General features: G+C 36.8%; 2 protein-coding genes across 2 annotated transcripts in view; both read right to left on the bottom strand.

Moving 5' to 3' along the window:
* LOC107667982 (5-aminolevulinate synthase, erythroid-specific, mitochondrial-like) overlaps positions 1-6,623 on the bottom strand; it is a 7,536-nt gene extending 913 nt beyond the window's left edge. The window contains exons 1-9 of the mRNA XM_016459715.1: positions 6,542-6,623; positions 5,431-5,592; positions 5,076-5,246; positions 4,383-4,460; positions 3,538-3,760; positions 3,117-3,301; positions 2,095-2,274; positions 1,358-1,522; positions 334-602 (exon numbers count right to left, since the gene is read on the bottom strand). Coding sequence (XP_016315201.1) covers positions 334-602; positions 1,358-1,522; positions 2,095-2,274; positions 3,117-3,301; positions 3,538-3,760; positions 4,383-4,460; positions 5,076-5,246; positions 5,431-5,581 — 1,422 coding nt within the window. The 5' untranslated portion in view covers positions 5,582-5,592; positions 6,542-6,623. The remainder of the gene's footprint in view (positions 1-333; positions 603-1,357; positions 1,523-2,094; positions 2,275-3,116; positions 3,302-3,537; positions 3,761-4,382; positions 4,461-5,075; positions 5,247-5,430; positions 5,593-6,541) is intronic.
* Positions 6,624-6,809: 186 nt separating this feature from the next.
* LOC107668074 (inositol 1,4,5-trisphosphate receptor type 3) overlaps positions 6,810-27,191 on the bottom strand; it is a 29,918-nt gene continuing 9,536 nt past the window's right edge. The window contains exons 15-59 of the mRNA XM_016459844.1: positions 26,938-27,099; positions 26,642-26,814; positions 25,473-25,592; positions 25,214-25,396; positions 24,726-24,977; positions 23,468-23,612; positions 23,210-23,354; positions 22,894-23,087; positions 22,695-22,815; positions 22,477-22,488; positions 22,097-22,151; positions 21,831-21,996; positions 21,412-21,579; positions 21,256-21,333; positions 20,421-20,540; positions 20,197-20,319; positions 19,904-20,104; positions 19,365-19,616; positions 19,006-19,131; positions 18,809-18,934; positions 16,582-16,702; positions 16,219-16,400; positions 15,846-15,994; positions 15,579-15,687; positions 14,923-15,010; positions 14,586-14,761; positions 14,317-14,479; positions 13,999-14,141; positions 13,502-13,702; positions 13,066-13,176; positions 12,874-12,969; positions 12,693-12,794; positions 12,350-12,436; positions 12,159-12,236; positions 11,799-11,991; positions 11,592-11,714; positions 11,263-11,435; positions 11,016-11,180; positions 10,064-10,253; positions 9,818-9,901; positions 9,611-9,732; positions 9,359-9,524; positions 8,583-8,743; positions 8,110-8,271; positions 6,810-7,994 (exon numbers count right to left, since the gene is read on the bottom strand). Of these exons, the coding sequence (XP_016315330.1) occupies positions 7,872-7,994; positions 8,110-8,271; positions 8,583-8,743; positions 9,359-9,524; positions 9,611-9,732; positions 9,818-9,901; positions 10,064-10,253; positions 11,016-11,180; positions 11,263-11,435; positions 11,592-11,714; positions 11,799-11,991; positions 12,159-12,236; positions 12,350-12,436; positions 12,693-12,794; positions 12,874-12,969; positions 13,066-13,176; positions 13,502-13,702; positions 13,999-14,141; positions 14,317-14,479; positions 14,586-14,761; positions 14,923-15,010; positions 15,579-15,687; positions 15,846-15,994; positions 16,219-16,400; positions 16,582-16,702; positions 18,809-18,934; positions 19,006-19,131; positions 19,365-19,616; positions 19,904-20,104; positions 20,197-20,319; positions 20,421-20,540; positions 21,256-21,333; positions 21,412-21,579; positions 21,831-21,996; positions 22,097-22,151; positions 22,477-22,488; positions 22,695-22,815; positions 22,894-23,087; positions 23,210-23,354; positions 23,468-23,612; positions 24,726-24,977; positions 25,214-25,396; positions 25,473-25,592; positions 26,642-26,814; positions 26,938-27,099 (6,390 nt within the window). The 3' untranslated portion in view covers positions 6,810-7,871. The remainder of the gene's footprint in view (positions 7,995-8,109; positions 8,272-8,582; positions 8,744-9,358; positions 9,525-9,610; positions 9,733-9,817; positions 9,902-10,063; positions 10,254-11,015; positions 11,181-11,262; positions 11,436-11,591; positions 11,715-11,798; positions 11,992-12,158; positions 12,237-12,349; positions 12,437-12,692; positions 12,795-12,873; positions 12,970-13,065; positions 13,177-13,501; positions 13,703-13,998; positions 14,142-14,316; positions 14,480-14,585; positions 14,762-14,922; positions 15,011-15,578; positions 15,688-15,845; positions 15,995-16,218; positions 16,401-16,581; positions 16,703-18,808; positions 18,935-19,005; positions 19,132-19,364; positions 19,617-19,903; positions 20,105-20,196; positions 20,320-20,420; positions 20,541-21,255; positions 21,334-21,411; positions 21,580-21,830; positions 21,997-22,096; positions 22,152-22,476; positions 22,489-22,694; positions 22,816-22,893; positions 23,088-23,209; positions 23,355-23,467; positions 23,613-24,725; positions 24,978-25,213; positions 25,397-25,472; positions 25,593-26,641; positions 26,815-26,937; positions 27,100-27,191) is intronic.

Genomic DNA, 27,191 nt, shown 5'->3' with positions numbered 1-27,191 from the left:
ATTTGATAACTAGACTGAACGGTTCACCCAAAAATGAAAATGATCATTTATTTACCCATGTCGCTAGAAACCCATAAGACTTCGGTTAATCTTAGAAACATTAAGATTAAGATATTTTTAATGAAACTGTGAGGTTTCTGTCCCTACACTGAAAGTTCAGGTAACCAAAATTTAGTAGATCCAAAAAGGCATAGTCATAAAGGCATTATAAAACAATTACATATGGATCGAGCAGTTTGGAATGAGGACATGAGGGTGAGTAAATGATGACAGAATTTTAATTTTTGGGTGAACTATCCCATTAAGGACAAAATGGTTTTTGCAAACACTGACCCGAATGGGAATGATGTGGCTAGGGCACTTGACCACAGGCAGTCCAGCGTCCAGCAGCAGCTGTCTCATGTGTTTGACGTTTCTCTGATGGGCTCTGCGCAAAGCTTGGCCTTCTGGGCTCTTCAGCACACGCACCGATTCCAGAGCCCCCGCCAGCACCATGGGAGGCAAGGAGGTAGTGAAGATGAAACCGGCAGCGTAGGAGCGCACAGTGTCCACCAGGGCGGCAGTGCTGGCTATGTAACCACCCACACAGCCAAATGCCTTACCTACAGATATTTCAAACAATATCAGAGAAGTTGAGAGGCAAGAACACGGGTGAAATTACAGGATAGAATCATGCTGTGATCATGCATGCAATGATTCAATGATAGAATCATAGACTGTATCTGTCTTACCCAGAGTTCCAGAGACAATATCGATCTTGTGCATGACGTTGTCTCTCTCTCCTACACCTGCTCCGTGAGCCCCATACAGTCCGACAGCATGGACCTCGTCCACAAAAGTCAGAGCTCCATATTTATGTGCTATGTCACATAGCTCTTCTAGAGGGCAAATTGCACCTGAGAAACAAGTTATTTTTCAGTTAAAGATGAAGTGTAGAAATGCACTATTATCAGTTGACAATGATTAATTTATTCTAGTGGCACTAGCGGTTCAGAAATGAAACTCTTCACCTTTAAAGTGAAAAGAAATAGAGTTGACCATATTGCATGACCACTCACCTACAAAATATTTCATCATAATGGGATTGTGGAAAGGAGAAGGAGCCAACCGCAACAGCTCTTCTCCACGAGGCACTGTTGGGTAATTTATGGCCTGCACATAGATGTTGTGTTTCTCCAACAGAATGTCACACACCTGAGAGTTTTTTGCTGCATTTCCAACCTGAAATAGCAGATTTAAGGTGACAATATCAGAGAAGTTGAGAGGCAAGAACACGGGTGAAATTACAGGATAGAATCATGCTGTGATCATGCATGCAATGATTCAATGATAGAATCATAGACTGTATCTGTCTTACCCAGAGTTCCAGAGACAATATCGATCTTGTGCATGACGTTGTCTCTCTCTCCTACACCTGCTCCGTGAGCCCCATACAGTCCGACAGCATGGACCTCGTCCACAAAAGTCAGAGCTCCATATTTATGTGCTATGTCACATAGCTCTTCTAGAGGGCAAATTGCACCTGAGAAACAAGTTATTTTTCAGTTAAAGATGAAGTGTAGAAATGCACTATTATCAGTTGACAATGATTAATTTATTCCACAAGCCAAAGTGTCTGATAAAAGGGTGGTTGCGAAGATAAAGCGAGTAGTATTTGTCTGGACATGTAATTTTTTAAAAAAATGGACACCCAATAAGGTGACTCGCTCCACATACAAAAAAAAAAACAACAGCATATATTTGGCTATTGATATGACTGAGTCTTCATTTCATGTGCATGATGTTTTTTGACTAATAATTTTTTTGCATTGTTTAATAAGGAGAAAGTAAGTGCACTTGTTTTCCCTATTTTTTACTGCAGAATTTTTTTGCATTTCTGCAAGTTACCTACCATTTTATATATATATGTATGCATTTGACAGATGGTTTTATTTAAAGTGCCTTAAATTGCATTAAAGGTTTTACACAATTTCGGTTAATTTATTCCCTAGGAATCAAACCCATGACCATGGCGTTGCTGGTGCCAAGCCCTATTTTACAATACTAAGAAACAATCTCTTTTGAGTCAGTTATGTGATAGCTCCTTCTACTTACCATCCATTGAATGAACAGTCTCAAAAGCCACGATTTTGGGTGTGAGTGGATCTGAGCGGCAGAGCAGCTCCTCCAGATGACTGGCATCATTGTGTCGGAAAATGAAGCGTTTGGCCCCACTGTTCCTGATGCCCTGGATCATGGAGGCATGATTACCCATGTCTGAGTAGATCTCACAGCCTTTGCAGAGAGAAGATGTTTTAGTGGAATTTCAGAAAATACATATAAATAGCACAAGTATATTTGTAGCAATAGCCAAAAATACATTGTATGGGTCAAAATTGTCGATTTTTCTTTTATGACAAAAATCATTAAGATATTAAGAAAATATCATGTTCCATGAAGATATTTTGTAAATTTCCTACTGTAAGTATATTAAAACTTAATTTTTGATTAGTAATACGCATTGCTAAGGACTTCATTTGGACAACTTTAATGGCAATTTTCTCAATATGTACATTTTTTTTGCACCCTCAGATTCCTGATTTTCAAATAGTTGTATCTCAGCCAAATATTGTCCTATCCTAACAAACCACACATCAATGGAAAGCTTATTTGTTCAGATGATGTATAAATCTCAATTTTGAAAAATTGACCCTTATGACTGGTTTTGTAGTCCAGGGTCACATTTATTAAACAAGGATGCATTAAATTGGTCAAAAGTGACAATAAATACATTTACAATGTTACAAAACATTTCAGATAAATGCTGTTTTTTCTTTGTATTCATCAAAGAATCTTGAAAAAACGTCAGGCAGTTTTAACAAATATATTAAACAGTGCGCTATTTTTAAATTAGAAAACATTTATTTTAATAATATTTTATAATAATTTTTTAGTGTATTTTTGATCAAATAATTCTTTCAAAACCATTAAAAATTGTACCAACACCAGACTTTTGAACAGTACTGCATATTGAAAATATTTTTAAATTTAATAGCAGTATAGTTCATAAATTTCATAAATTCATTCATTCACACATTCAGTAAGAACAGGCAGGTCATAACAGTTTTGTTGGATACCTGGGAGCATTTTAGCCAAAGTAAAGAGGGTGGAATCATTGGCTACAAAGCAGGAAGAAAAGACCAGTGCTCCATCTTTCTGGTGTAGATGGGCCAGTTCACTCTCCAGGGCCACATGATAGTTACTCGTCCCAGAGATATTTCGGGTGCCACCTGCTCCTGCACCATGCTTCTGCAAAGCCTCTCTAAGGAACGTTAAAAGGTTGTGATTACTCAGTTAGTTTGTTTTAGCAGCTATGTATATCCAAAGTCAAACATTAAGAAACTTAAAAGCATACTGTTTTATCATATTATGAAATACACATACAGTATTTAATAAGACATAAGTTAGTGTATTTTGCTGCACCTTCATTTGTTCTTCTCCATTTATAATAACATATGATGGCAAACATTTATTTAATTGTCTGTTTTATGTACTGACCCTATGGCCTTGACAATGTGGGGATGTCGACTCATGCCCAGGTAATCATTACTGCACCATACAGACACCTGGGAGCCCAAGCGTCCAGGGATGGAATAGTCCTCAGCAAAAGGGAAAACCTCTGCAAAACGGTTCACCGTCTTAAAGATACGGTAAGTATGGTCATTCTTCTTTTCCACAATCTTCTGAGTGAAGAAGTCATCGTAGTTGAAACTGGGTCTGGCTGAATTATTTAAAAAGCAAATGGGCAATCATCAGTCAATAAGTGAGGAAGAAAGACAGGAATAAAAGAAGACAGGCACTACTTAAGTGCTGCAGATACAGTGTACAGTAACAAAACACAACAGTCTCGGATCGATTCGCTAATTACCTAGCTTTTACTCAACATCCATTATTCCACATTATGCCATATTATTGTTCCATTAGTTCACACAGATATTTTCAAAAAAGAAAAAAAAAAAAGTGTACCTTTTGGCAGTCCAAGTCAAATAAATAGATGTTCAATACGCATACTGTTCACAGTGTACTTAATACTGCAGAAACAGCAGTACAGTCTCAGAAAAAAGGTATAAATGTCACTGGGGCGATACCCTAAGGTACAAAAGCTATAAGTCTTTGTATCTAATTTACCCCTTAAGTAGTACTATAGTAATAACGTAAATGATAGTACCTTAAAAGGTACATATTAGTACTTTAAATGTACATATTAGTACCTAAAGTCGATATATCATTTTTATTATCTTTTGAAAGGGTACTGCCCCAGTGACAAGTTGTTATTTGGTATTTTCTGAGAGTGTATGGTTTATACTACTGTAAAACATTAAGAAAAATGCAGTCAAACTCACTAAAGTTGTCTTCAAGAAGGTGTGTAGGACCAGTGGACTGATGACTTTGCAAGCCACGGAACAGCGAGCTCATCAAGCCTGGAGAAAAAGGGCACCAAAATTCATCAAACAAACACAAAATTAAGGATTTTTGCTTTGTTTCAGTGTGAAAACAGAGTGAAAATCAAAGTGTTTTGTATTTAACGCCATTGTTTAAGTCATATATTTTCTTTAAAGTACAGGCTACGCACATTAACTGTCAAACGTGATATGGCTATGAAACCCAAAAACGACAATTTTCCAATTAGATGTTATTTTCTAGTACACATGCGGCTTTGTGAAGTTTCATCTGTAATGTGATTGTCTGAAGACTGGCATTTGTTACATCAGCAGTCTGAGTCATCATCCGCTTACTATTCACAGCTGAGGAGTCTCTCAAATTGGAGTTAAATGGTGCAAATTGCAGAGAGGAGAATGGCCTCCAAGCTGGGTGTTATTATGTAAAATGCATCCAACTCCTGCATGATACACTGCTCAGATAAAAGAGACTCTTCAGCAGCGTACTAATTATACTGTGGTGGTTAAAAAAAGAGACAGATGCTGCAACACATCAGCCAGTCAGCTAGATGATATCTGCTTCTCAAGCAATATAAACATTATATATACACATATCCACAGTCCATGAATCTATCACACTGAGAGGGATTGTTTTACCAGAGTTATCTTGATTCTCAAGATTGGGCTGGACATCCTCCTGCACTTGTGGACTGGCTTTAACTAGTCCAATCTTAGAGGAAATAAAGGGACAGCTCTGGGACATGGAGATCGCCACCTGAGTGGCTGTGGTCGCCAACTGCCGCCTTGGCTCCTTATGAGAGAGGAGGCCTGAACACAATAAGCACATAAATATAAGAAGATAATCTGAGGTACTGACTACTGACTTACAATATTTGTTGCCAATGAGATTTTAATTATAATAATATGGAATTTTTTTGTCATATTGTAACCTACCTGGTATAAAAAACCTTACAGTAATATAGTATGGTAAATACAAAAGTAACAGCATTACCTTTTTCCTCAGAGGACTGGGTGGCTTTTACAGAGATCTGGCGGACAATGATCGGACATCGGTCAGCCAATCCAAAGTACGCTGCCACATTCCTTAGAGAAGGGCCTGGAGTGGACTTCAAGAAGGGGCAGTGATGCAGAAAAGCAGACATGATTTTAACAGCTGTAAACAACGAAAAAGATGGTCAGTGGGGTAAAAATGAGGCTATAGACTATGTGAAAAATATACTTTTCCATACTGTAACAACATTGTCAAGGATAGATTTATGAGAAAGATACCCAGCTAAATTATTCATTAGGTTACATAATATCGATAATTAGGTCCTTAAAGAACCTATAAAGTGACCCTAATCTAAATTTTGAGCAGTGGGTTTCAGGGCGCGGGGCACCTGGGTGCGGCCGATACCGCGCTTTATCTGGAACCCACAGACTCTCGCTTTCCTCAGCACTCCGTTCTCAAAGTTAAAACACTGACGTCACTTACATTGATAAAAGCTAGATTACACGTACCGAAAAGTATCAACCTTATAAAACGTATAGGCTAAACGTAAAAAAGTATTATTATTGGCCAACAAAAACGAAAGAGTCGAAAGAGTTAATTGATATTAGGCTACAGTAGCCTATAGATGACATCTTTGTTAATAACAACAATAATAACAACAACAAACAATTATAGGTCTGTATTGTAATAATATATTAGCCTATATTATATTTTATTATATATTAGAATATATAATAAATACACACAAACTCCTATATAGCCTATCTTTCAGCGGTCTAATAGTTGTGGTAGCAAGATGTGGTTTTCCTATTCAAGTGGTTTTAGGTTCATTAAACTTCACTTATCAGCATCAAAAAAGGATAAAAAAAAGAAACACTTCTATATTTCTATAAAACAAAAGAAAGAAGTTGAACAACTTTAGCCTTATTTCTGAGACTGATCTTCTGTCTGTTGGAGTAAAGTAGGCCTAGCTCATTTACATGACTGCAATTCCCATTTCCAGAGTGACGTTTTACCTGTTTTAGCTTACAGCCTATTCGTTGTAAATTTATTTGATACACATTGTTTAAATGTAAATATTGCGTTAATATTCTGAAAAACATTAGCCTACCTGTTGACCTGCACTGAGGACGAACTTCTGAACGGCACCTGACGCTCAAACGAACAGCGAAGGAATTGATCCCGCCAGTCACTCCGCTCACACCCTAATACTGTGAAGTGTGCGTGACAGAGGGACGTAATCTGACACAAGACAAATCAATGGACATTCACGCGACTGTTTACTTTGGAAGATATCATTTATTTTGTTTGGAAAAGAATAAAAAGTCATTGCAATGTTTCAAATTAATCGAATTTCTATTGATTTTTGTAACATTTTATTATAGTAATATCGTAGTAATGTGACTCATTCGATTCTCTTAGTCTGTTAATGTTAAATGATACAAGACGTCAAATAACCAAATGTTTTATTTTGTATTTTGTGTAAAGTTGGTGAGGCACTTCATATCAACATATTAGCAATAATAGCAATAAATTGATGATTATTTGATGTCAATATGATTAATTACACACTGGCTGTTATTAACGAAGCCAAAATATAAGTATGTTCCAGCATTCTTTTTGTGGCCATAAAAATGCAACTGACTTACAACTTAGTCCTGGTCGCACAATAAATAATTAAATAGACACATTCATAGATCTATGTCTATTAAAACCACGATCAGCATGTCCTCACTTATTTTTATGATAAGATAAATAAGGAACATGTTAGTTTCCTGAGCAAAAGTTATGTTCTTTTGATGCATTTTTAGGCACTTTGACTTTTAAATTAAAGCTGTATGAACTTTAAACACACTTCTATACATTATGCCATTTATACTACCCAGATTTGACTCTAGTGACATGTTAGCATCTTCTAGTTCATCATAAGAATGGTCATGATATTCCCCCTTCATGTTTCCCAAATCATCTCACAATCATATCAAGCCAGTGCATCATGACTATCCCTATAAATACAGCATGTGCTCCCAGGTATCCAACTCATCAGTGCACATTAAAACAAACCATCCGACTGTATTGATCTACAATTACTCGTTATCTATCTAAAACGCATCAGCTTTACTTACAGTAATGCTACATTTATCCATACATCAAATAAGAGTTTTGAAAAGAAGATTTCAAATATCTTAACCAAAGACTGCTTAGAAAAATAAAAACAAAACAATGACATACTTTAAATATATAAAATTTGTGCATACTAAAACCATTCAGGTAATCAAAGGCCCCTCAAAGAATGACTATTTAGTCAGTAGTGCTTTTGTGGGAGTGTAGATCCAATCCGTCTATCCGTTGAATGCAACTTTTCCACAGTGGGAAGTACACCAGCATCACAGGATTACATTATTGCTTCTATAAAGTCAATGCAAGGTTAGCTGGAGAAATTAGGTCTTGATGACCTGAAGATTTCCTCCAGCAGCACTAGGAGGCATAGGCATCCCAGGGTTTGAGCCAGACTGAACATCCACAAAACCCATCCTCTGCCTTCTCTTCCTCTGCTCGGTCATCTAAATGAACAAATACACAACCGTTATTTTAGAATCTAAAATCTGAGACATTAATCAATTTAATGTACCAACATTATTAATGCTGGACAAACAGTGCTGACATTGATAAATGTACCTGCTCTTTCAGCTCTGTTAACTGGCTTGTGAGTTGTGTGACCACTTTCATGGTGGAGGTGAGACGATCCTGCAGGTTCCTCATCTCATTCTGTTCTCCATCTCCCTCAGTTACAACCAGAGACATGGCCTGCATGCGTGGGAACCAATCCAGGTTCTTATTCTAACAAGAGGCGACAACAAGACTGAATCAAAACCCATTGCAAGGAGAAGCAAGAATGAATTAAATAAATGAAAGCGAAATAGAAATATCAAAAATAATAGTAATAATAATAATAAAAATGACCAAAAGAAATAACTAAATAACTAAAAATTCATTCAAATAAAATGAAAGAAAAAAGACTATTCATAGTATTAATCAATAATATAAAAGCATAGAAATAATACATTGGAAATAACAGTGGTAATTGCTGTTAATATATAGAATGTGACCAGTATCCAAACAGCTGGAATTTTTCATTTTTATTAATTTACCTTTATCATAAGGGCCACGTAGCTCTCTGGGCCAGTGTAATCTGTCTTGTTTTTCTCCCGTACCAGCACAATGAAATAGAGGTAGTGCCAGATGTTATGCTCAAATTTAATGTGTTCCTCAAATGATACAGTCTTATTATCAAACTTATCCCTCTCGAGACCTGTTGAAATGCAAATACAGATCAATTCTTTTCTGTAATGTTCTCTGATGATTTGTATTTGACTGTCATACAGCCTGTTAAGGAATACTAGGGTCATTTTTCACACTCAACAAATAAAGTAAGAAATTATATTTTGCAAAAATAAAATAAAGCCTGTATTAAGGAATGTTCAAATTGTGTCTGTTTGAAAATTACAGTAATGAAAATATAACAAAAATCCATTTTGCATTGCAGTAAACAGTGTTGGAAATGTGCTTAATTGTGAAAAATAAATCAACGCGAATTCAAAAGTTTGGGGTCAGTAAGATAAAAAAAACAACACTTTTATTCTGCAAGGATGCATTACATCCATCAAAAGTGACAATAAATGCATTAATATTGTTACAAAAATAATGTATTTCAAATAAATGCCTTTTATAAATTTCTATTATTTACTTTCTATCTATAAAAAAGTTTCCACAAAATATTAAGCACCACACTGATAATAATAAGAAATGTTTCTTGAGCAGCAAATCAGCATGTTAGAATGATTTCTGAATGATCATGATGCTGAAAATTCAGCTTTTCCATCACAGGAATAAACACTTTAAAATATATTTAAATCTAATTTCTTACCACAGATGAAACAGGTGGTCTTCAGTATCTCCTCTTTCTTGTGTTTTTCACTACGCAGGTCAGCAAAGGTGTCAATAATCACACCAAAAATCAAGTTGAGAACAATGATGATGACAATGAAGTAGAAGAGAAGGTCGTACACCACACGAGCAGGGAACAAAGGCTCCTGTAAGTTGAACAACATTGTATTAGTTTGGTTAGGTTTTGTATTCCTACATGCACACATTCCTATATGATTGTGGGTCTCCATACATTCTTAGAGGGTTTGCGCAGGACATCTCCCACACCTCCTCCGTTCCTCAGCCCATGATTCAGCACCGTAACGATACACATTAGAAGAGTGTCACATGCTCTCTCTGTGTTGTCCTCTTCTTCTGCAAAGACATTAAAAAAGTGTTCACAGCTGAGTTCTGATGCCAGTAGAGTAATATAAAATATTGTCTTTAATGCCAAACTCACCTTCTGATGATGCAAGCAACCTAGTTTCCTCTGTGCACTCCACTCCATCAGCACTGCAGCTGCTCATAGAGTTATCTGTACCTGCTTATAGGACAAAACACGCCATTAAGCCTGTGGCATCAATAAATAAAAAATGGTATGTTGTAATTCAAATCATGAACGCAGGGTTTGATGCCTTTCTGCAAAAAACTATTCAGACGGCCTTGTGACACACAGCAAAGATAAAAAGAGGTGTATGCAATTTACCTGTATCTGGGATAGCAAGACGGTCCACTTCCATGATGAAGTCATTCCTGAGGAAGAGAAAGCCCACGATGGAGAACAGGTAGACAAGGATGATGGCCAAGACAGCAGTGAGGAGAATAGAGCGGCCATTACGTGTCACACTCTTGATGACATTAAAGAGCGTCTCCTCGCGGTAGATCAGATCAAACAGCTTAAGGAGGTAAAAGAGAAGTGAGAAATGATTAGCAGAATATTTATGTATTTCAGTCATACAAAATCATGTCACAGTTTCTCATTTCATTTAAAAACCATTAGATTTTCACTGGTGAGTACAGCATCTCAGTTTTATTTACTCACCAAAAATTATTTTCCTGGCATTTGGTGCTTGGCAAACGTTTTGTGGCATATTTACAATATTGACGATTAAAACATTGCAGAAAAGCAAAAAGTAAACAATTAAGCTACAGTTTTGTACTACCGTACAAAAGCTTGGGGTCGATTTTTAAATGTTTTTGGAAGAAATCTCACCAAGGCTGGATTTATTTTATCAAAACACAGTAAAACAACAATACTGTTAAATATTATTGCTATTTTTGTTCTATTTTAATATATTTTAAAATCTAATTTATTCCTGTGCTGCCAAAGCTGAATTTAAAGTCATCAACACCAGTCTTCAGTGTCACATGATCCTTCAGAAATTATTCTAATATGTTGACTTGATACTCAAGAACAAATTATTTATTATTAAAATATTGAATGTAGTGTAAAATCAACATAAAACAGTTGTACTGCTTAATATTTTGGTGTAAACCGTAAAAATGTTTTCATTTTTTATGTATCGAAATTTCAAAAGAACAGCATTTATTTGAAATGTTTTGCAACTATGTAACATTTTGATCAATTTAATGCATCGTTGCTGAATTAAAGTATTCATTTCTTCTTTTTTTTTATATATACATTTTTTAACACCCACCAATATGCTGTAGAAGAGCTCGTGGACAAAAAGCCCCAGCGTGCTGGTTAACACATAGGCCAGGTGGTACAGGAACTCCACATCCATTACCATGGCTTTATAGCCCATGATGAAGGTGCCGTTGTTTCCCACAAAGCTCACCACAAACACTATCTTATTGATCAGCTGGTTAAAAAGAGAAATTCTGAATTAAATCCATTCGTTTTTATTTAAGCAAACATATAGTATTATGGTATGTCAGACTTACATTGAGAGCCCCCAGCAGGATGAGAGTTGGCCCGATGCCAAAGTGATAGATGCAGCGCAGGGTGATGGCGACAGTGAGGGACTGGAACCCATAGCGCTTGGATAACAGGCCCAAAACAGCCAGTCCAGCGAAGCACCAGAACAGCATAAGCAGCAACGAAGTGTCTATGCTACCTGGAAGCACAAGAACCTGGTAAAACTACATGGAAAAGCATATTTAGAAAGCCAACTGTTCGTCCATATTTTTGTGCTTTGAAATTGATGGTAAATGCAGCATTTATACAATTAATACACTAAAGTTACCAACAGATAATGCACACATAAACATACCAGAATGACCAGAGTCATGTGGGTAGAACAAAGCGATGATAAGATTGACAAACACAGCCAGATTGAATGATATGGTGCCCCAGAGAGACATTCGACGAGAAAACCAATACAGCACTGGCATGCCTAAAACACACAAACATCACAATAAACCTGTGTTAAGGACAGTTTGAACTCACTAAGCCACAGCACCCCAAGCCCAATACTTACTTCGAAGTTTTTTCTGCCATTCCATTTCATTGTGCAGGAAAGAGGTCTGTTCGAAGAATTGTGTGACCTTGCTGCCCTGCTCGTCCTGCTCTGTGGTGGTAAACACACGGACCTTTGAATCTTCCGTCAGGAACTCACAGATGGGGTGAACAGGAAACACTATCTGCTCCATGCTACGGTCCTCCCGCACAATCTGCATGTGACATGCCAACGGAAACTACTTCACAACTTCTCATAATCCCAAATTAATTTTATTCACATTAGCCCCAACATTCACTTTATATTCTATTTGGAGACAGGAGAGCAGAAATTACAATAAGAGCATGGATTACAACACACAAAGAGATTTTTTTTTATTACCTCAATCTGAGCTGTTTGACGGTCATAGTACTCTAATGGATCCTCCTGTTGCTCCTCCTGTTGTTTGTTTAAGGTGAGCTGCAAAAAACAAGCAAAAAAACTCAAAAACAGAAAATGTAATGTCTTACACACATGTTCTAGGAAATATTGAAAATGTGCTCCTAGTCCTAAAAGTAAAATACTGAAGTTACCATAGAAGAGATGCTTTCCTCTCCTTCCTCTATTGTTTTCTTTTGTGGTTTAAGCAGTGTGAGGAGCATTTTGTTGTGCCGGGCAAGCTGCAAAAAAAAAAAAACCTTTATGGTCTTTACAACCAAACTGCCAGCAATAATTAAAATTATGACAATACCAACATGCATTATGTTTTCATTGTTGTATTCTATTAGTTGTTTATTGATTGTTGTGATAAAATCCCATTAAAACAATTAAAAATAGTCTCTACATATCAGGTATTGGACACAAAATAAGACAAAAATAATCAGTAGTGGTCATAAAAATCAATTCTCGAAATACAACTGTATATCTTTAGTCCACCTGTAATGCCAGGATGTAGATGTTGTGTCCAACTTCCCGTGGTGAAACTTCTCCCTCCTCATTTTCAGTCTCTTGCTGGTAAGCTTTTTTTATCACCTCCACCTGAAGACATACGATACAGTACCCAGTAATGTTAAAATACAATTGTTACACATAATACACAAGACGCAGCGAAACTGACCAGTTCCCGGGGTCGAAGGTTAAACAGGATCCTCTCTGCATTCTCACTGTCATGACGACTCTCCATCAAACCGAGCAAGAGCTTAGAGGCGTTGTCCTGACAATAGTCACACATTGTTATAAATAATGATGAACATGATTGATTTATGATTAAAGTAGAGCTTCCGTGTTTGTGTCAGAACTGTATCCTTACCTTGAGCTGCAGCACCAGCTCCATACGGTAACGACAGAGAGGACTGATGTCATTCAGAATCAAGGCTGTGATGATGTCAATGCCGTTGCACTCATGAGAGACAATGCATGTCTTGAGACAGACAAAAATCGATTAGAATTTCATCAATTAAATTTTTTACTGAACTAAAAAAAAACAAGATATGCCAGTTGATTTGTCTCTGTCAACAAAAATTATTTCAAAAGGAAACACTTTGTTTTTATAATAAACTTGTGTGCTTTATAATAATTGGCGAGTGAAGCTCTTTCTGAATCTGGCGTTTTCTGATTCTCTGTTTCTGAATCCCCTAGGGATTCATTTAGTACTTAAAGTAAATTCTCAGCCATATATAAAACGCATCTATGTCCAAAAATGATTTATTTAAAATAATACCAGTATTAGTAATTGATAATCTCACCTGGTTCTCCTGGCATGGTCCTTGGCAGTACTCTGTGAGGGTCTCCAGGGTCTGTGTGATCAGCTCCACGTTGTTCTCATTGATGTAAAGGCCCAGCAGACCAAGCCCTCCTGTCGTGCTGCCGCACATGATGTCCAGAAACTGGAGCGTCTCACAAACCAGGTTATAATTTGTTTTATTGCTCTGAGAGCGAAGAAAATTCTAGGGCAAAGAACATGGAATTTATTAAATGAACAGACAATAATATGATAAATACGACAATAAATGATCATTTTGTTCAATTTCTCAGAAGAGAAGACTTCATATCTTCAACTTGCATCTCCAAGAAATGTATCCCGATTTAAGACTTTTTAGATATTTGTATTGGAAAACAAGACAAAAATACTGAGGAAGACTTTTTGCTTTTTTTTAAGAAACCCTGATCATTCTCAAAGCATGCTAGATGACATGCGTCATAGCTGATCCTAAGCTGATTGTTAATCTGGGGTTGTTCAGACCTGAAGATCCTGATTGTGGTTCTCACAGAGCAGCTGTAAAAAGCGCAAAATAGGTTTCATGATGGTGACAGAGGGGCCCATTTCTGTATCTACTTCCTGCTGCTCAGGTTGAGGTGGCTGCTCAGGTTGGCCAAAGGAAGGCCCTGCACCGATAGGAAACCATTGTCAGAGTCAGCAATGAATGTAGATTCAAAGGTTTCATTTATTAGAAATGTATAGTAAATATATAAGGTGTAGCATAACTGTATAAACTTAATAACAGAATTATTTTGACCCTTTCCTCTCATGCGTGCACTTCATGCACTTTTTTCAAATTACCCATCTCCATGTCTTTGTCATCTTTGGCTTTATTGCTCATTTCTCCCACGTTGACGGAGATGGTGGATTTGATGTCCAGCTGTGCGTTCTTCATGCGGTCATTCAGTACTTTAAAAAACTTCTCTGACTTGTTGTCTCCCATCATGAGTTTGTAGAAGGAGTTCTGTTAAAAACAGGAACCAATTTATATATAATAATGGGTGCTTTTCCTTGAAAATGTAACAATATTTATGACTAAATTTATATTTTTACGGAAGCTGCTTTCCCACCTGGATCTCCGTGTTGCCTCCTTCCAGCAGACAGATGGCGAGCTGAATGCTCTCCTGAAAGATCTTCTCATTCTTAGAGCTGGTTATGAGGTCTATGAAGAGTTTGGTGCCACCTTCTTTGTCCAGACGACATTGTAATGCTGCAACTGCCAGCCAGTCTTTCTCTCCTTCTCCACCTGCACATACACACACACACACCAATATTTTACACAAGACATCCACAAAGAATGTTTTGTGCTGATCCGGCTAACAATTACAAAACCAGTCAAAATCAAACACTCTTTTTTGTGTGATATTAATTATTCTATGATTTTTCATCAGTAATTAAAAAAATTACCTCCTCCATGTTCAACAAGCTCTGCTTTGATGTTCTTTTTGTTGGTATAGAGGTAGTTTTGGAGCAATACCTTTCTTAAGGCAAAGCCCTGCAAAAGACAGCACTTTTATTGTTAAATTAACTCAATTACAATGACTACAGAGCCCAAACTAGCCAACCCAAAAATAAAAACTTTTGACATTAAGTTTCTTTTTACTCTGGAAATAACACCAAGCAATATTCGAGGTTAAATACAACTGTCCACAGACACACTGTAAAATAATTTAAACTCAATCCTCAATTTGTAAAAACAAAGGATAAACTGCAGGTTATGCAATTCTCATGAATGAAGTTTTCCTCCATGTAAAAAGTAACAATTTAATATTTCTAAAATGTTTCTGATTATTTAAGAATACCTTAGAACAGAATGTACGTTGTATTGTAAATATTATATTCATATTAAATATTTATTATTTAGAATATTAAGTTAAACTAAGAATATATTTTTGAATTTTTAAAATGGCATACTTCACAATTTTTAGAAAGACAATGATTAAAATGTATAAATTGATTTTTTTTTACATCATCCAGTTAATATGCTAATTTGATCATTTACATTTGTATGAGAAATAGTTTGATTGCATGGTGATATTATTAATAGTATAATCTAATCTCACCTTCTCATCAAAGTCCAGTTCACGAATGAGCATTTCCTGTAGAGTTCTGAGCACTTTGATACAGAGCTTCTCATCTGAATTCATGAGAGCCTTTGTGTGCTGAATCAATCTGCACAAAGTTAAAGAGCAAGGTGATAATGACACACCCTCACAAATAGTAATACAGCATTATGCAACATAAATTCTGTGCTTATTTGATTTAGCCCCAAAATGCATGCTAAAAGCTGTATGGTAAAAGTAGTCCCAGTTTAAACAGAAGTGTCTCACTTAAATATGAAGCCTCCTGATTCACAGCGCGATCGAGCATCCGTGCCTTCCAAGAACAACAGCTCGGGCTGGTGCAGCACATCCACCAGCACTGACAGCTCTGCATTAACCAATGGCATCACACGCTCCTCCAGTGTGTTAATGATATCCTAACAGTGTTACAGAAACATTAATACACTACATTTACAGTATACATTATTATTGATAGAAATATGACTCAAACAAACCAGTTTAGTCTGAATTGTGTCATATGCATTACAGTCCAGGAGTGTCATGCACAAGTTGCGTAAGACCTTTTTAATATCAATTTCTTTTGGAAGTCACTTGGCTCCAAAATCTAAAAGGAGATTAAATCACACATGCATATAGGCACCTGTAGTTTCTCAATGATGTTTTTGTAGTCCCAGGAGTTGGTGGGAGCAACAGGCCATGTGAGGCGTGACAGGCTTTTGTTGCTGTGGCTGGAGCGAGACAGTGTGAGGGCATTACTGAGACTCAACATCATATTGACATGAGCCTCCAACTCTACCGGCAGAGGGATGGAGCGACTCTTTGCTGTGGGAACAGTCAGGTAAACAAATAAGTTGTCTGGTCATACTTCAAAAACCTTTACTATATATGAGAAGAGAACTGAAACTCCTGCCAAATTTTAGGCCTGTAAAATAATTTTTAAAACCTTTTTTTTTTCTTTTTTTTATGCCTTAGAATCCATCTACTCTCAAACAAGTTGACTTACTTGTCACCGCCAGAGTTCGGATGCAGGATTCTACTTGGACTTTTTGTTGTGGCTGTAGCCAGGGACAATCTAACAGACGCATAGTAGACTGCAGCAGCTGCTTAACAATGGTGTGATGAGCCTGAATAAGACAAAAGAAAGAGAAAATGAGAGGGAGAAAGAGAAACCTGGAGAATTAAATGTGAACTTTAACTTAATACTTTTATTCAGCAATGACATTAAAGGGATAGTTCACCCAAAAATGAAAATTTGATGTTTATCTGCTTACCCCCAGGGCATCCAAGATGTAGGTAACTTTGTTTCTTCAGTAGAACACAAACGGAGATTTTTAACTCCAGCCGTTGCAGTCTATCAGTCATATAATGCATGGCAATGGTAACAAAATCTATGAAAGTAAAAAAAACATGCACAGACAAATCCAAATTAAACCCTGCAGGGTTTAATTTGGTTTTGTTTGTGTATGTTTTTTTGACTCTCAAAGCCGTGATTCCCGTTCACTTCCATTATATGACTGACAGACTGCAACGGTTTGAGTTAAACATTTTTGTTTGTGTTCTACTGAAGAAACAAAGTCACCTACATCTTGGATGCCCTGGGGGTAAGCAGATAAACATCAAATTTAAATTTTTGGGTGAACTATCCCTTTAAATTGTTTAAAAGTGAAAGTAAAGGCTTTTACATTGTTATACATTTTTTTTAATTAAATCTTGTTAAAATGTACCATGATTTTCACAAAAAATATTAAGCAGCACAACTGTATTAAACACTGATAATAATAAATGTTTTTTGAGCACCAAATCAGCATATTAGAAAGATTTCTGAAGGATCATGTGACACTGGAGTAATGATTGCTGAAAAGTTAGCTTTGCCATCACAGAAATCAATTTAATTCTATAAAATTTCCACATATATAAAATTTTTTATTTGAAACTGTAATAATATTTCACAATATTACTGTTTTTACTGTAATTTTGATCCAATAAATGAACTTCTTTCAAAAACATAAAAAAAATCTTCCCCAAACTTTTGAACAGAAGTGTATTTACCTGGAACATATTCTAATTAAATGTGAATAGTGTTGAATCAAGATTTTTTTTTGGCAATTCCTTTGAATAAAATTCTAGTTTTATAGGGTTAGTTCACCCAAAAATGAAAATTAGCCTGTGATTTACTCACCCTCGAGGCATCCTAGGTGTTTATGACTTTCTTCTTTCAGACGAATCCAATCGGAGTTATATTAAAAATTGTCCTGGCTATTCCAAGCGTTATCATTGCAGTCGGCGGGTGTTTCTGTTCAACAGTCCAAAAGACGTCAAATAAAGTGTGCGCATCCATAATAAAACATGCCTCACACGGCTCCAGGACGTGAATAAAGGCCTCCTGTAGTGAATCCATGCGTTTTTGTAAGAAAATATCCATATTTCAAACGTAATAAACACTTTTCTCTCACTTCTGCTATCTGTCATACGCGGATGATGTAGGACGTATGCGCAGCGCGCGCCTCTGAGATATGCTAGCCTCTTGAGTTTGTTTACAGGAGCAAAGGAAGCAAAGTTTCCTTACTTTAGCAAAGGAAAACCAGTCTACTCTTGGCTTATATCAAAATCCTCCAAAATTTTTCCTTACAAATCCTCGGTTTGTATTTCTAATTCGTGACCGGCGTTTTGTTTTGTTCTCTCTCCGCGTTCGTCACTAATCACGCAATGCCGACGTCTTACGTCATCCGCCGGAATGGCTTCCGCTTTTGACAGTTAGATGAAGTGAGAGAGAAGTGTTTATTACGTTTGAAATATGGATATTTTTCTTACAAAAACGCATGGATTCACTACAGGAGGCCTTTATTCACGCCCTGGAGCCGGTGTGAGGCACGTTTTATTATGGTTGCGCACGCTTTATTTGACGTCTTTTGGACTGTTGAACAGAAACACCCGCCGACTGCAATGATAGAGCTTGGAATAGCCAGGACAATTTTTAATATAACTCCGATTGGATTCGTCTGAAAGAAGAAAGTCATATACACCTAGGATGCCTCGAGGGTGAGTAAATCACAGGCTAATTTTCATTTTTGGGTGAACTAACCCTTTAATAGTTTTGTTTCACTAAATTTCTAAAATGCATCAATTCTTCATTTAAAGCATGACAGAAACTTCTGTAGAAATCTGTCGTAAATCACAATGAATAAAGGCTGATGTGGCAGAGACCAGAAATATGACTATTGATGCCTCACCTCTGTGCTGGTGCTGTTCTCTGAGAAGGGAGAGCTGAAGAAGGCATTTACAGTGTCTAAAACCACTTGAATCACATACTTCTCCAGCACAGGGTCTGACATGCGTTTCTCACGGTTGGAGCACACCTGGAATTCCAATTAAAGTTAATGAAACTCCTTATTCTTACACACATCTTATCTAGCATCAGTGGACTCACCCTAGCCATATCTACAGTGAAGTTGTCAAACAGCTTCCATATGTGGTTGCTGGTGTAGATCTCTTTCATCTCCACTTCTGTGTCTACATAGCAGTGGTTCACAAAGTTTACATATGCAATTTTCACCTGCATGACACAGAGGAGATTGCTACATTTTTTGATCAGTCATATGCAGCCGGCTTTTCATTTTTCCCCCAAACAAGTTCATGCTATAAATGATCATGTAATTTAATCCATTAACTGGCTCAAACAAATATTGGGAGGCTGAAGATAATGATTCAGGATAAGTGGAAAAAAGATACATGACACATTTGAAAAATAAGCACTTTTTCATTTCATGTCTACCATCATCTGATTACCTCTGTGATACAGTCTTCATGTGTGATTACTTTCACCATGTCCTCCAGGGGCAGCAGAGATGTGCACTTGATCTCAGTGTAGACGTTTTTGCCCTCCGCACATGCAGCCAGCAGCTCTACCAGAGAAATATGGTACCGGAGAGGGCTGTCGTCCTTCACCCCTTCCCTAGACTGTGTCATCAGTTCCACCATGGTGTCAAATGATGTGTCATCATTGTAGAAGACGACCACGTCATCACCCGCACTTGTGAGCTAACAGAGAACACAGGTCATGCTGATGTCTTGTACACTGTATATACCATCACCTGAATGGACATTTCCTTGAAAAATTACCAATAATACAATCTCAAAATGAATATCATACATCATTTTATAAAACACCAAACAAATATATCCCAAAATCTCAAATCAGCACTTTGATATTTAATATTTCAATTGAAGTAGTTATATACAATTTCTTAAAATGATTACAAATGGTTAAAAAGAATACATGCTGTTCAATAACTCAAGGTTACTTTATTTCGATCACAATAACAAACCTCAGTCATGATCATGTCTTGACATTTCTTCACATATTTCCCCTCTGCCTTAATGATGGTGTGCAGAAAGTTGAGGTACTGAATGTGGCGGCCATGTGTGGCCAGGCAATGGATGAAATGATGCAGCACAGACTCGCTGATCTCAGAACAGAGCTGGTAATTATTACTAAAAATGTGCTGCATTGTTTCTGCCTCTAGGAGCTGACAGAGACAAAACAAAAACCAGAAAAGCGAACACAATGAAAGCATGATAAGCATCTTAGACTATTTTAAGTGCCACGCTTTGCACTCACCCCAGGTGTGAGAAAGAAGTTGAGGTGTTTATGGAGGAGGATTTGGTTCTCCAGATTCCCTGTGCAGAACTTCTGTAAGAACAGGTGCGTGTACTTGATGATCTCAAGCATTTTGGTGTCATTCTGTTAAAAGAAAAAAAAATCATGTGTTTAGTGAGGGACAAGGCCAAGACCATACTTCACATCGACCATAGATTTTATCTGCTTTAAAAAAGACCACAAACCCGATCATAGGAGATCTGCAGCAGGTCAAGCATAACTTTGTGGGCACCCATGTTCTTCAATAGCCTTTGTTGTTTCTTAAATACACCTGAACTGCACATTTTATTCAAACGCTCTAAAATCTGGGGATCAGAGAAAAGATTTCATTATTGTAAAAATACTGGTTTGTTCATTTACCAAGTTTCCATCCATCTATACACATTTATATTTACTGTACACTGAACAGAAAATAAAAAAGCTGCATATATGTGCATACAAAAAAGTAATAACTTTTATTATCATATACTGTTCAAATGTTTGAGGTCAGTAAGATTTTTTTTTTTTTTTATGTTTATGAAAGATGTCTCTTATGTTCACCAAGGCAGGTATTTAAATCAAAAATACAGTAAAAACAGTATTATTGTGAAACATTACAATTTAAATTTAAGCAGAATTTTCAACAGCCATTACCTTAGTCTTCAGTGTCACATGATCCTTCCAAAATAATTATAATTTGCTTATTCGTATAATTACTGTCAATGTTGAAATCAGTTGCAGTGCTTGATATTTTTGTGGAAAACATCCATTTTTTACAGAATTATTTGATGAATAGAAAGTTCAAAAGCATTTATTTGCAATATATATCTTTTGCCACATTATAAATGTCTACTGTCACTTTTGATCAATTTAACACATTCTTGCTGAATAAAAGTATTCATTTATTTCTTAAAAATCTGTCCCCAATCTTTTGAACAGTAGTGCAATATACTATCTCCAACTTTTAGACCCCACTGTAATTAATCTAATATATTATTGATCAACAGACAAATACACTAAGAACATATGCAAAAACATCACCTCTTTGACATTCTGGTAGCTTTCATTGCTCTTTTCAACCTTCTGTTTCTTTGTATCGGTCTCCTCCTCTGGAGATGCCTGCATGAAAAAGAAAATAAAAATAAGCTTCTTTCACCTAATTATCCTGTTATACATAATCCCACATGCATGACTCACTGGCGCAGCCTCTTTTTTGTCTTTTTTGTCTTTCTTCCCATCTCCCCCAGAGCTACTTTTTTTTATGACCCAAAGCTCAGACTTCTCCACCATGGTGCGCAGAAGATCCAGATCTCGTTTTATGTGTTTGTAGTTGTCCACATCCTGAGCTGAAATGAGAAGCTGGACCTGAGGAGAACAACCACAACAGGATGAAAAACTGTCATCAACAATTTTGATCTTTACAAAAGCATTTGCATTTCAACCACTTGAAAGAGTACTTTTTCATTTTGTGCCACAGGAATGGTGATTTGCTGCATGCAAATGAGCAATAAAATGTAAATTGTATGGTCAGCACATTACCTGGAGGTGTCTAAGCACACCTTTTTACCAATAAAAGCAATTTGTTTGTATATGTTTAAACGGGCTGTACGTTCTACCTGTTTAAAGGTGTGGAGGACTTCTTGTCTTTGACTGAAGTGCTTGAAGAGCAACTGCAAGGCCCCGGAAACCAGCGGAGGGTAGTCGTGCATGATGAGGTGGATCAGAACACGCAGAAACATTCGTCCCCCTTCATCGTCCACTTCCAGAATGCTGTTTCCTTTACTGTACGGTCAGAGTAAAGTCAAAGAGAGGTCACATAGCACAAGGGTCACACACATGATGAACAGTCATGTGGAAATAGAATTAATGTTCATTAACATACCCAATTCCAAACATGGCCTCTGCCTGCTCTCCAATGTACTGGAGGTTGATGGAAGCTGTTTAAAATATTAATAAATAAATAACACAAATGTACAATCAGAAAACAAATTCAAGCATGACTACTTTTAACCTAAATTTAATTAGATTTAAAATGGTCATCCATTAAAGTTGAAGTGTGTAATTTCTGAGCCACTAGCGGCATCAAATGAAGCTGTAGAAATAAAACCGTTTTTTTCAATGTAAAAATTACTTACTAATAGTTGCTTTGCATATTCAGCATATATTCAGTGATAGGATAAAGTATTTTAACAAAATTACACACTACACCTTTAAGGAATTCATTTTAAGAATCAAGAAATGATGAAACAGTGCCACTCTCACCAGAACGAGGCTCTGAGACAAACACAAAAACAAAGATGAAAAATAGAGTAGAGGGATTAGTACATGGAAGAATGGAATTGTTATGTTGTTATTTGAATATAATGCAATTTCAGAGATTGTTGATTGATTATATTAATATTATAAATGTTATTTGATTAGTAGTCAGGTTGTGACACTTACAAGAGTTTCATTTTGACTATTTATCTAAACATCATTACCCTCATGCTCCGTATGATGTGTTGCATCTGCATCACCCATAGGATAGACTTCCACAAACTCCTTCTTGAAGACGGAGAGCAGGAAGGAAAGCCGATAGTCCAGACGTACACTGAGGATGAACTGCACAAAACCATTAGGATTTTCAGATATTGCCAGCACTGACAGCATAAAGCTGTTGCCATCTTTGACAGCATCTACCTGTAATATCTCCAGGATCTTCAGTTTGGTGTCCATGACAGTGATGTCCTGTGTGTCAATGCTATCTTTACTGCCGGCCTGGCTGTCTAGAGCACCAGGGCGACCAGGGCCGGAGAACACGGATGGCTTGCGGTTTAGCACCATGGTGGACATCATCTGCCCCATGCCATGAATGGATCGTCTAACGTTCTTACCTAGGAAGATGAAACGGTTTTATTGGTCATTTTGGACACTGGGATTCTAGGAAGTTTAGTTGTGTCATTCAGTCTGTAACCTTGTATACATCTAAAAAAAATTCTTGATTTTGAATACTAACCACTGCCATCATCGCTAAACATTGGGTTGATGTTAGCATTACTCGGAGTGCAGTCTATGATTCCCAGGAGGGTGCGAGTCAACCTCAGAAGCTCAAAAAAACTGTAGAACCCAAAGTAGATGAGATGTCTCGCCAAGCTCACCACCTACACACAATGTAAATAAAGCAAATATGTCAATGTCATTTAGGAATATTGGTGTTAACGTTTACATATATATTCACATGTTAAAGCAATTTCATTTTAATATGTAACTGTACCTCATATGTAAGCTTGTTTTTCTCCTCATTGGCAAAAGGTAGGTCATCAATGAGAACGTTGTTGAGGTACTCCTCCATAAAAGCCATCGTATTGGCAAACTTGTTCTTTTTATTGTCTCGTGAATAGTCCAAGTGAGAGTCATAACTATAACAGAAAACAGCATAATTACACCTTTCATTGTTTAAACAGTGATTGCATACTGCTATATAAAAAAAGTTTAATGTCTTTACATACACTATCGTTCAAAAGGTTGGGGTCATTTTTTTCCAAAAGAAATTAATACATTTATTCAGCATAATAGATGACTTCTGAAGGATCATGTGACTTGAGACTGGTGTAATAGCTGTAATATACAGTGGGTACGGAAAGTATTCAGACCCCCTTAAATTTTTCACTCTTTGTTATATTGCAGCCATTTGCTAAAATCATTTAAGTTAATTTTTTTTCCTACTGCATCTCTGGAGCTCAGCCACAGTGATCTTTGGGTTCTTCTTTACCTCTCTCACCAAGGCTCTTCTCCCCCGATAGCTCAGTTTGGCCGGACGGCCAGCTCTAGGAAGGGTTCTGGTCGTCCCAAACGTCTTCCATTTAAGGATTATGGAGGTCACTGTGCTCTTAGGAACCTTAAGTGCAGCAGAAATTTTTTTGTAACCTTGGCCAGATCTGTGCCTTGCCACAATTTTGTCTCTGAGCTCTTCAGGCAGTTCCTTTGACCTCATGATTCTCATTTGCTCTGACATGCACTGTGAGCTGTAAGGTCTTATATAGACAGGTGTGTGGCTTTCCTAATCAAGTCCAATCAGTATAATCAAACACAGCTGGACTCAAATGAAGGTGTAGAACCATCTCAAGGATGATCAGAAGAAATGGACAGCACCTGAGTTAAATATATGAGTGTCACAGCAAAGGGTCTGAATACTTAGGACCATGTGATATTTCAGTTTTTCTTTTTTAATAAATCTGCAAAAATGTCAACAATTCTGTGTTTTTCTGTCAATATGGGGTGCTGTGTGTACATTAATGAGGAAAAAAAATTAACTTAAATGATTTTAGCAAATGGCTGCAATATAACAAAGAGTGAAAAATTTAAGGGGGTCTGAATACTTTCCGTACCCACTGTATATGCAGTTTCAGTGAGTTTAAGAGACTAAAAAAATATTACCAACACCAAACTTTTGAATGGTAGTGTAGCTAAGTATGCATTAAAAAATTAAATATTAAGTCATATAAGGTGATTGTGTTGGTATATGAACACACTCTTTGATGCTGATAGAAGTGGGGATCTCTGTCCACAAACGAGCAAACTTGATGGGTGTCACAAGCTCCTGAGGGTCACGGTCGACGTGTGCATGTAGCATGAGTCTACAGAAAGATGCCCGCAGGTCAAAGGGAAGAGTCTCATCCATCATGCAGAGGGAAATCAGCTCCACATCCAGCTGCTTTGAGATCTCATCTATGGCCAGATACTGGCGATCAAAACACATTCGTGCAAACAGTTTGAGCTGGTACCTGGAAAAAAAACAATATATATTCGTGCAGTTGTAAACAGATGATTTTTTTAAAGAAATATTGCAATAATAAAATAGTAAAATAATCTGCTGTCAATTTAACATGTTCATTTAGTACAATCAGCTATAAGTCTATACAGCTGACTGTACTACATTATTGCAGCATGCCATTTATGATGATAATTTAATAAAGGGTTTAATCAACTGACAGGCCTGGTTATTTCTCCTTTTCATTACCTGTAATATGTCAGCACATTTTCGTCATGCACATTCCCTTGTCGGGCCTCTTGGGCAAGCTGTCGAATGCTCTTCTCATGGGTCTCACTCGCCTTCTCAGACCAGATCAGCCAAACTTCATCCTCCTCTCCAAACTCTTCCAAATACTCAGAGGTGTGCTGTGTGTCTTTAGCGGCTCGCCGCCTTCACAAACACACACAGAACTCACATGAGCACATAACCCATGACAGACACACTACGCCGTTTTTCGTAGACTTACTCAGTTTTCATGAGAATATCCTGGTTTTTGGCATCCAGCACACATTTACAGATCAGCTCTTGAGTTACTGGGATCGCAACATTATTGGACACACACAAGTCCGATAGATAGTCCAGAAACCTGGAAATCAAAACATAAACATGGAATAGACATTTACAGACACAGGTGTGTTATAAGCTATGGACAAAAAAAGGACAAAGTTTTTTTCCCACCCCCATTCAATATTATTATAATATAATAATCATTATAGTAACAACAGTAAAATTATAACAATATACAAATTTTGGTGGCTGTCTTAATTTTTTTGCTTTCAAATGTTGAACCATAAAGCTTTTATTTTAGCAGAAACCACAGGGAGATCTTAAAGCTTCTCTTTTATTGACAGCAGATTTATAAATGATTCTCATTACAAATTTGCAAAGATGGCTGTGCGTGTTGCGTTTTCAAATGCACATTATAAGCAATTTAAGCTCTATCCATGTATGAAATAAACATTAATACTTAAACATTATTTATTCTGTATGTTCGGTGTAAAAACAAAAACCTCTGCATTTTTTAGGCACAGCAGAAAAAATTATGCAGGAAATAAGGAGGAGCTTCAAAATTTACCAATAAATTAATTACCAAACAATTTGAGCAATTACTTTTCATGACTTTTCCAGCCAATTTAAATTTTTTAATTGACATTACACTCAAAATGAGCATTTTTAACCCTAGCACAACAAATGTTTATAACTTTAAAGATTGTATTAATTTTAGTGCTGTCAAACGATTAATCGCATCCAAAAGAAAAGTTTTTGTTTACATAATATTTGTGAGTGTACTGTCTGTGTATATTTATTATGTATATATAAATACACACACATGCATGTATATATTTAAGAAAAATATGTTACGTTTATATATTAAATATATTTATATATGACAGAATTTATATGAATATAAATATATACACATTAATACATGTAGATATTTTTTATGTGTGTGTGTCTTTATATATACATAATAAATATACACAGTACACACACATATATTATGTAAACAAAAACTTTTATTTTGGATGCGATTAATCGTTTGACAGCACTAATTAATTTCCACTACTTTTTCAGACCTGTAAACCACAATTTTAAAATTCATAATTTTAAGGTTCATCTGATGGAAACACTAACCTGGGCTCCCTGTTCTTACGAACCAGACTGACGAAAGTCTCCACCTCGGTTTTAGTGATGTGTTTCTCCAGCAGTTTGCGGTTGTTGTGTAGCAGGGCTGTGATGGTGTCCTCAGCCAGAATATCATAGCCAATCTGAGACTGCATCATTCCAAACTGCTTGGCTATGTGTTCCTGTAAGGCAAATCCCCATCTTTGAATGCTGTCTTGTGGCTCTTTCTAGTGTGACAGGAAGTCTGAATGCCATTCATACAATTTACCATTCTTGTGCACCTGTGTTAGCATGGATTGGAGTACCTGATTCTTACGGTAGTCTTCTTGTGAATGACGCAGGACCCTGTAGCACAGTCTGAGCATGTATTGATAGGGGGCGTATTTCTGGTCAGACAGCTCATCCAACGTTAGCAGCGGCGGATCAGTGCCCCTCTGTTTAAATGGGGCTTTAATGATCCCAAATATCTAAGCAGAAATAGAGACAGCAAGATCATCCACTAGATCATTCACCAACAATGATGTTTCAACTGTAGACAACACCATAATTTGCCAATTTA

Source organism: Sinocyclocheilus anshuiensis, unplaced genomic scaffold (genome assembly GCF_001515605.1).
Source record: "Sinocyclocheilus anshuiensis isolate Anshui unplaced genomic scaffold, SAMN03320099.WGS_v1.1 scaffold1024, whole genome shotgun sequence".
NCBI classification, from domain to species: domain Eukaryota; kingdom Metazoa; phylum Chordata; class Actinopteri; order Cypriniformes; family Cyprinidae; genus Sinocyclocheilus; species Sinocyclocheilus anshuiensis.
Note: the sequence above shows the minus strand (reverse complement) of the source record. Positions and strands in the feature narration are given on the sequence as shown.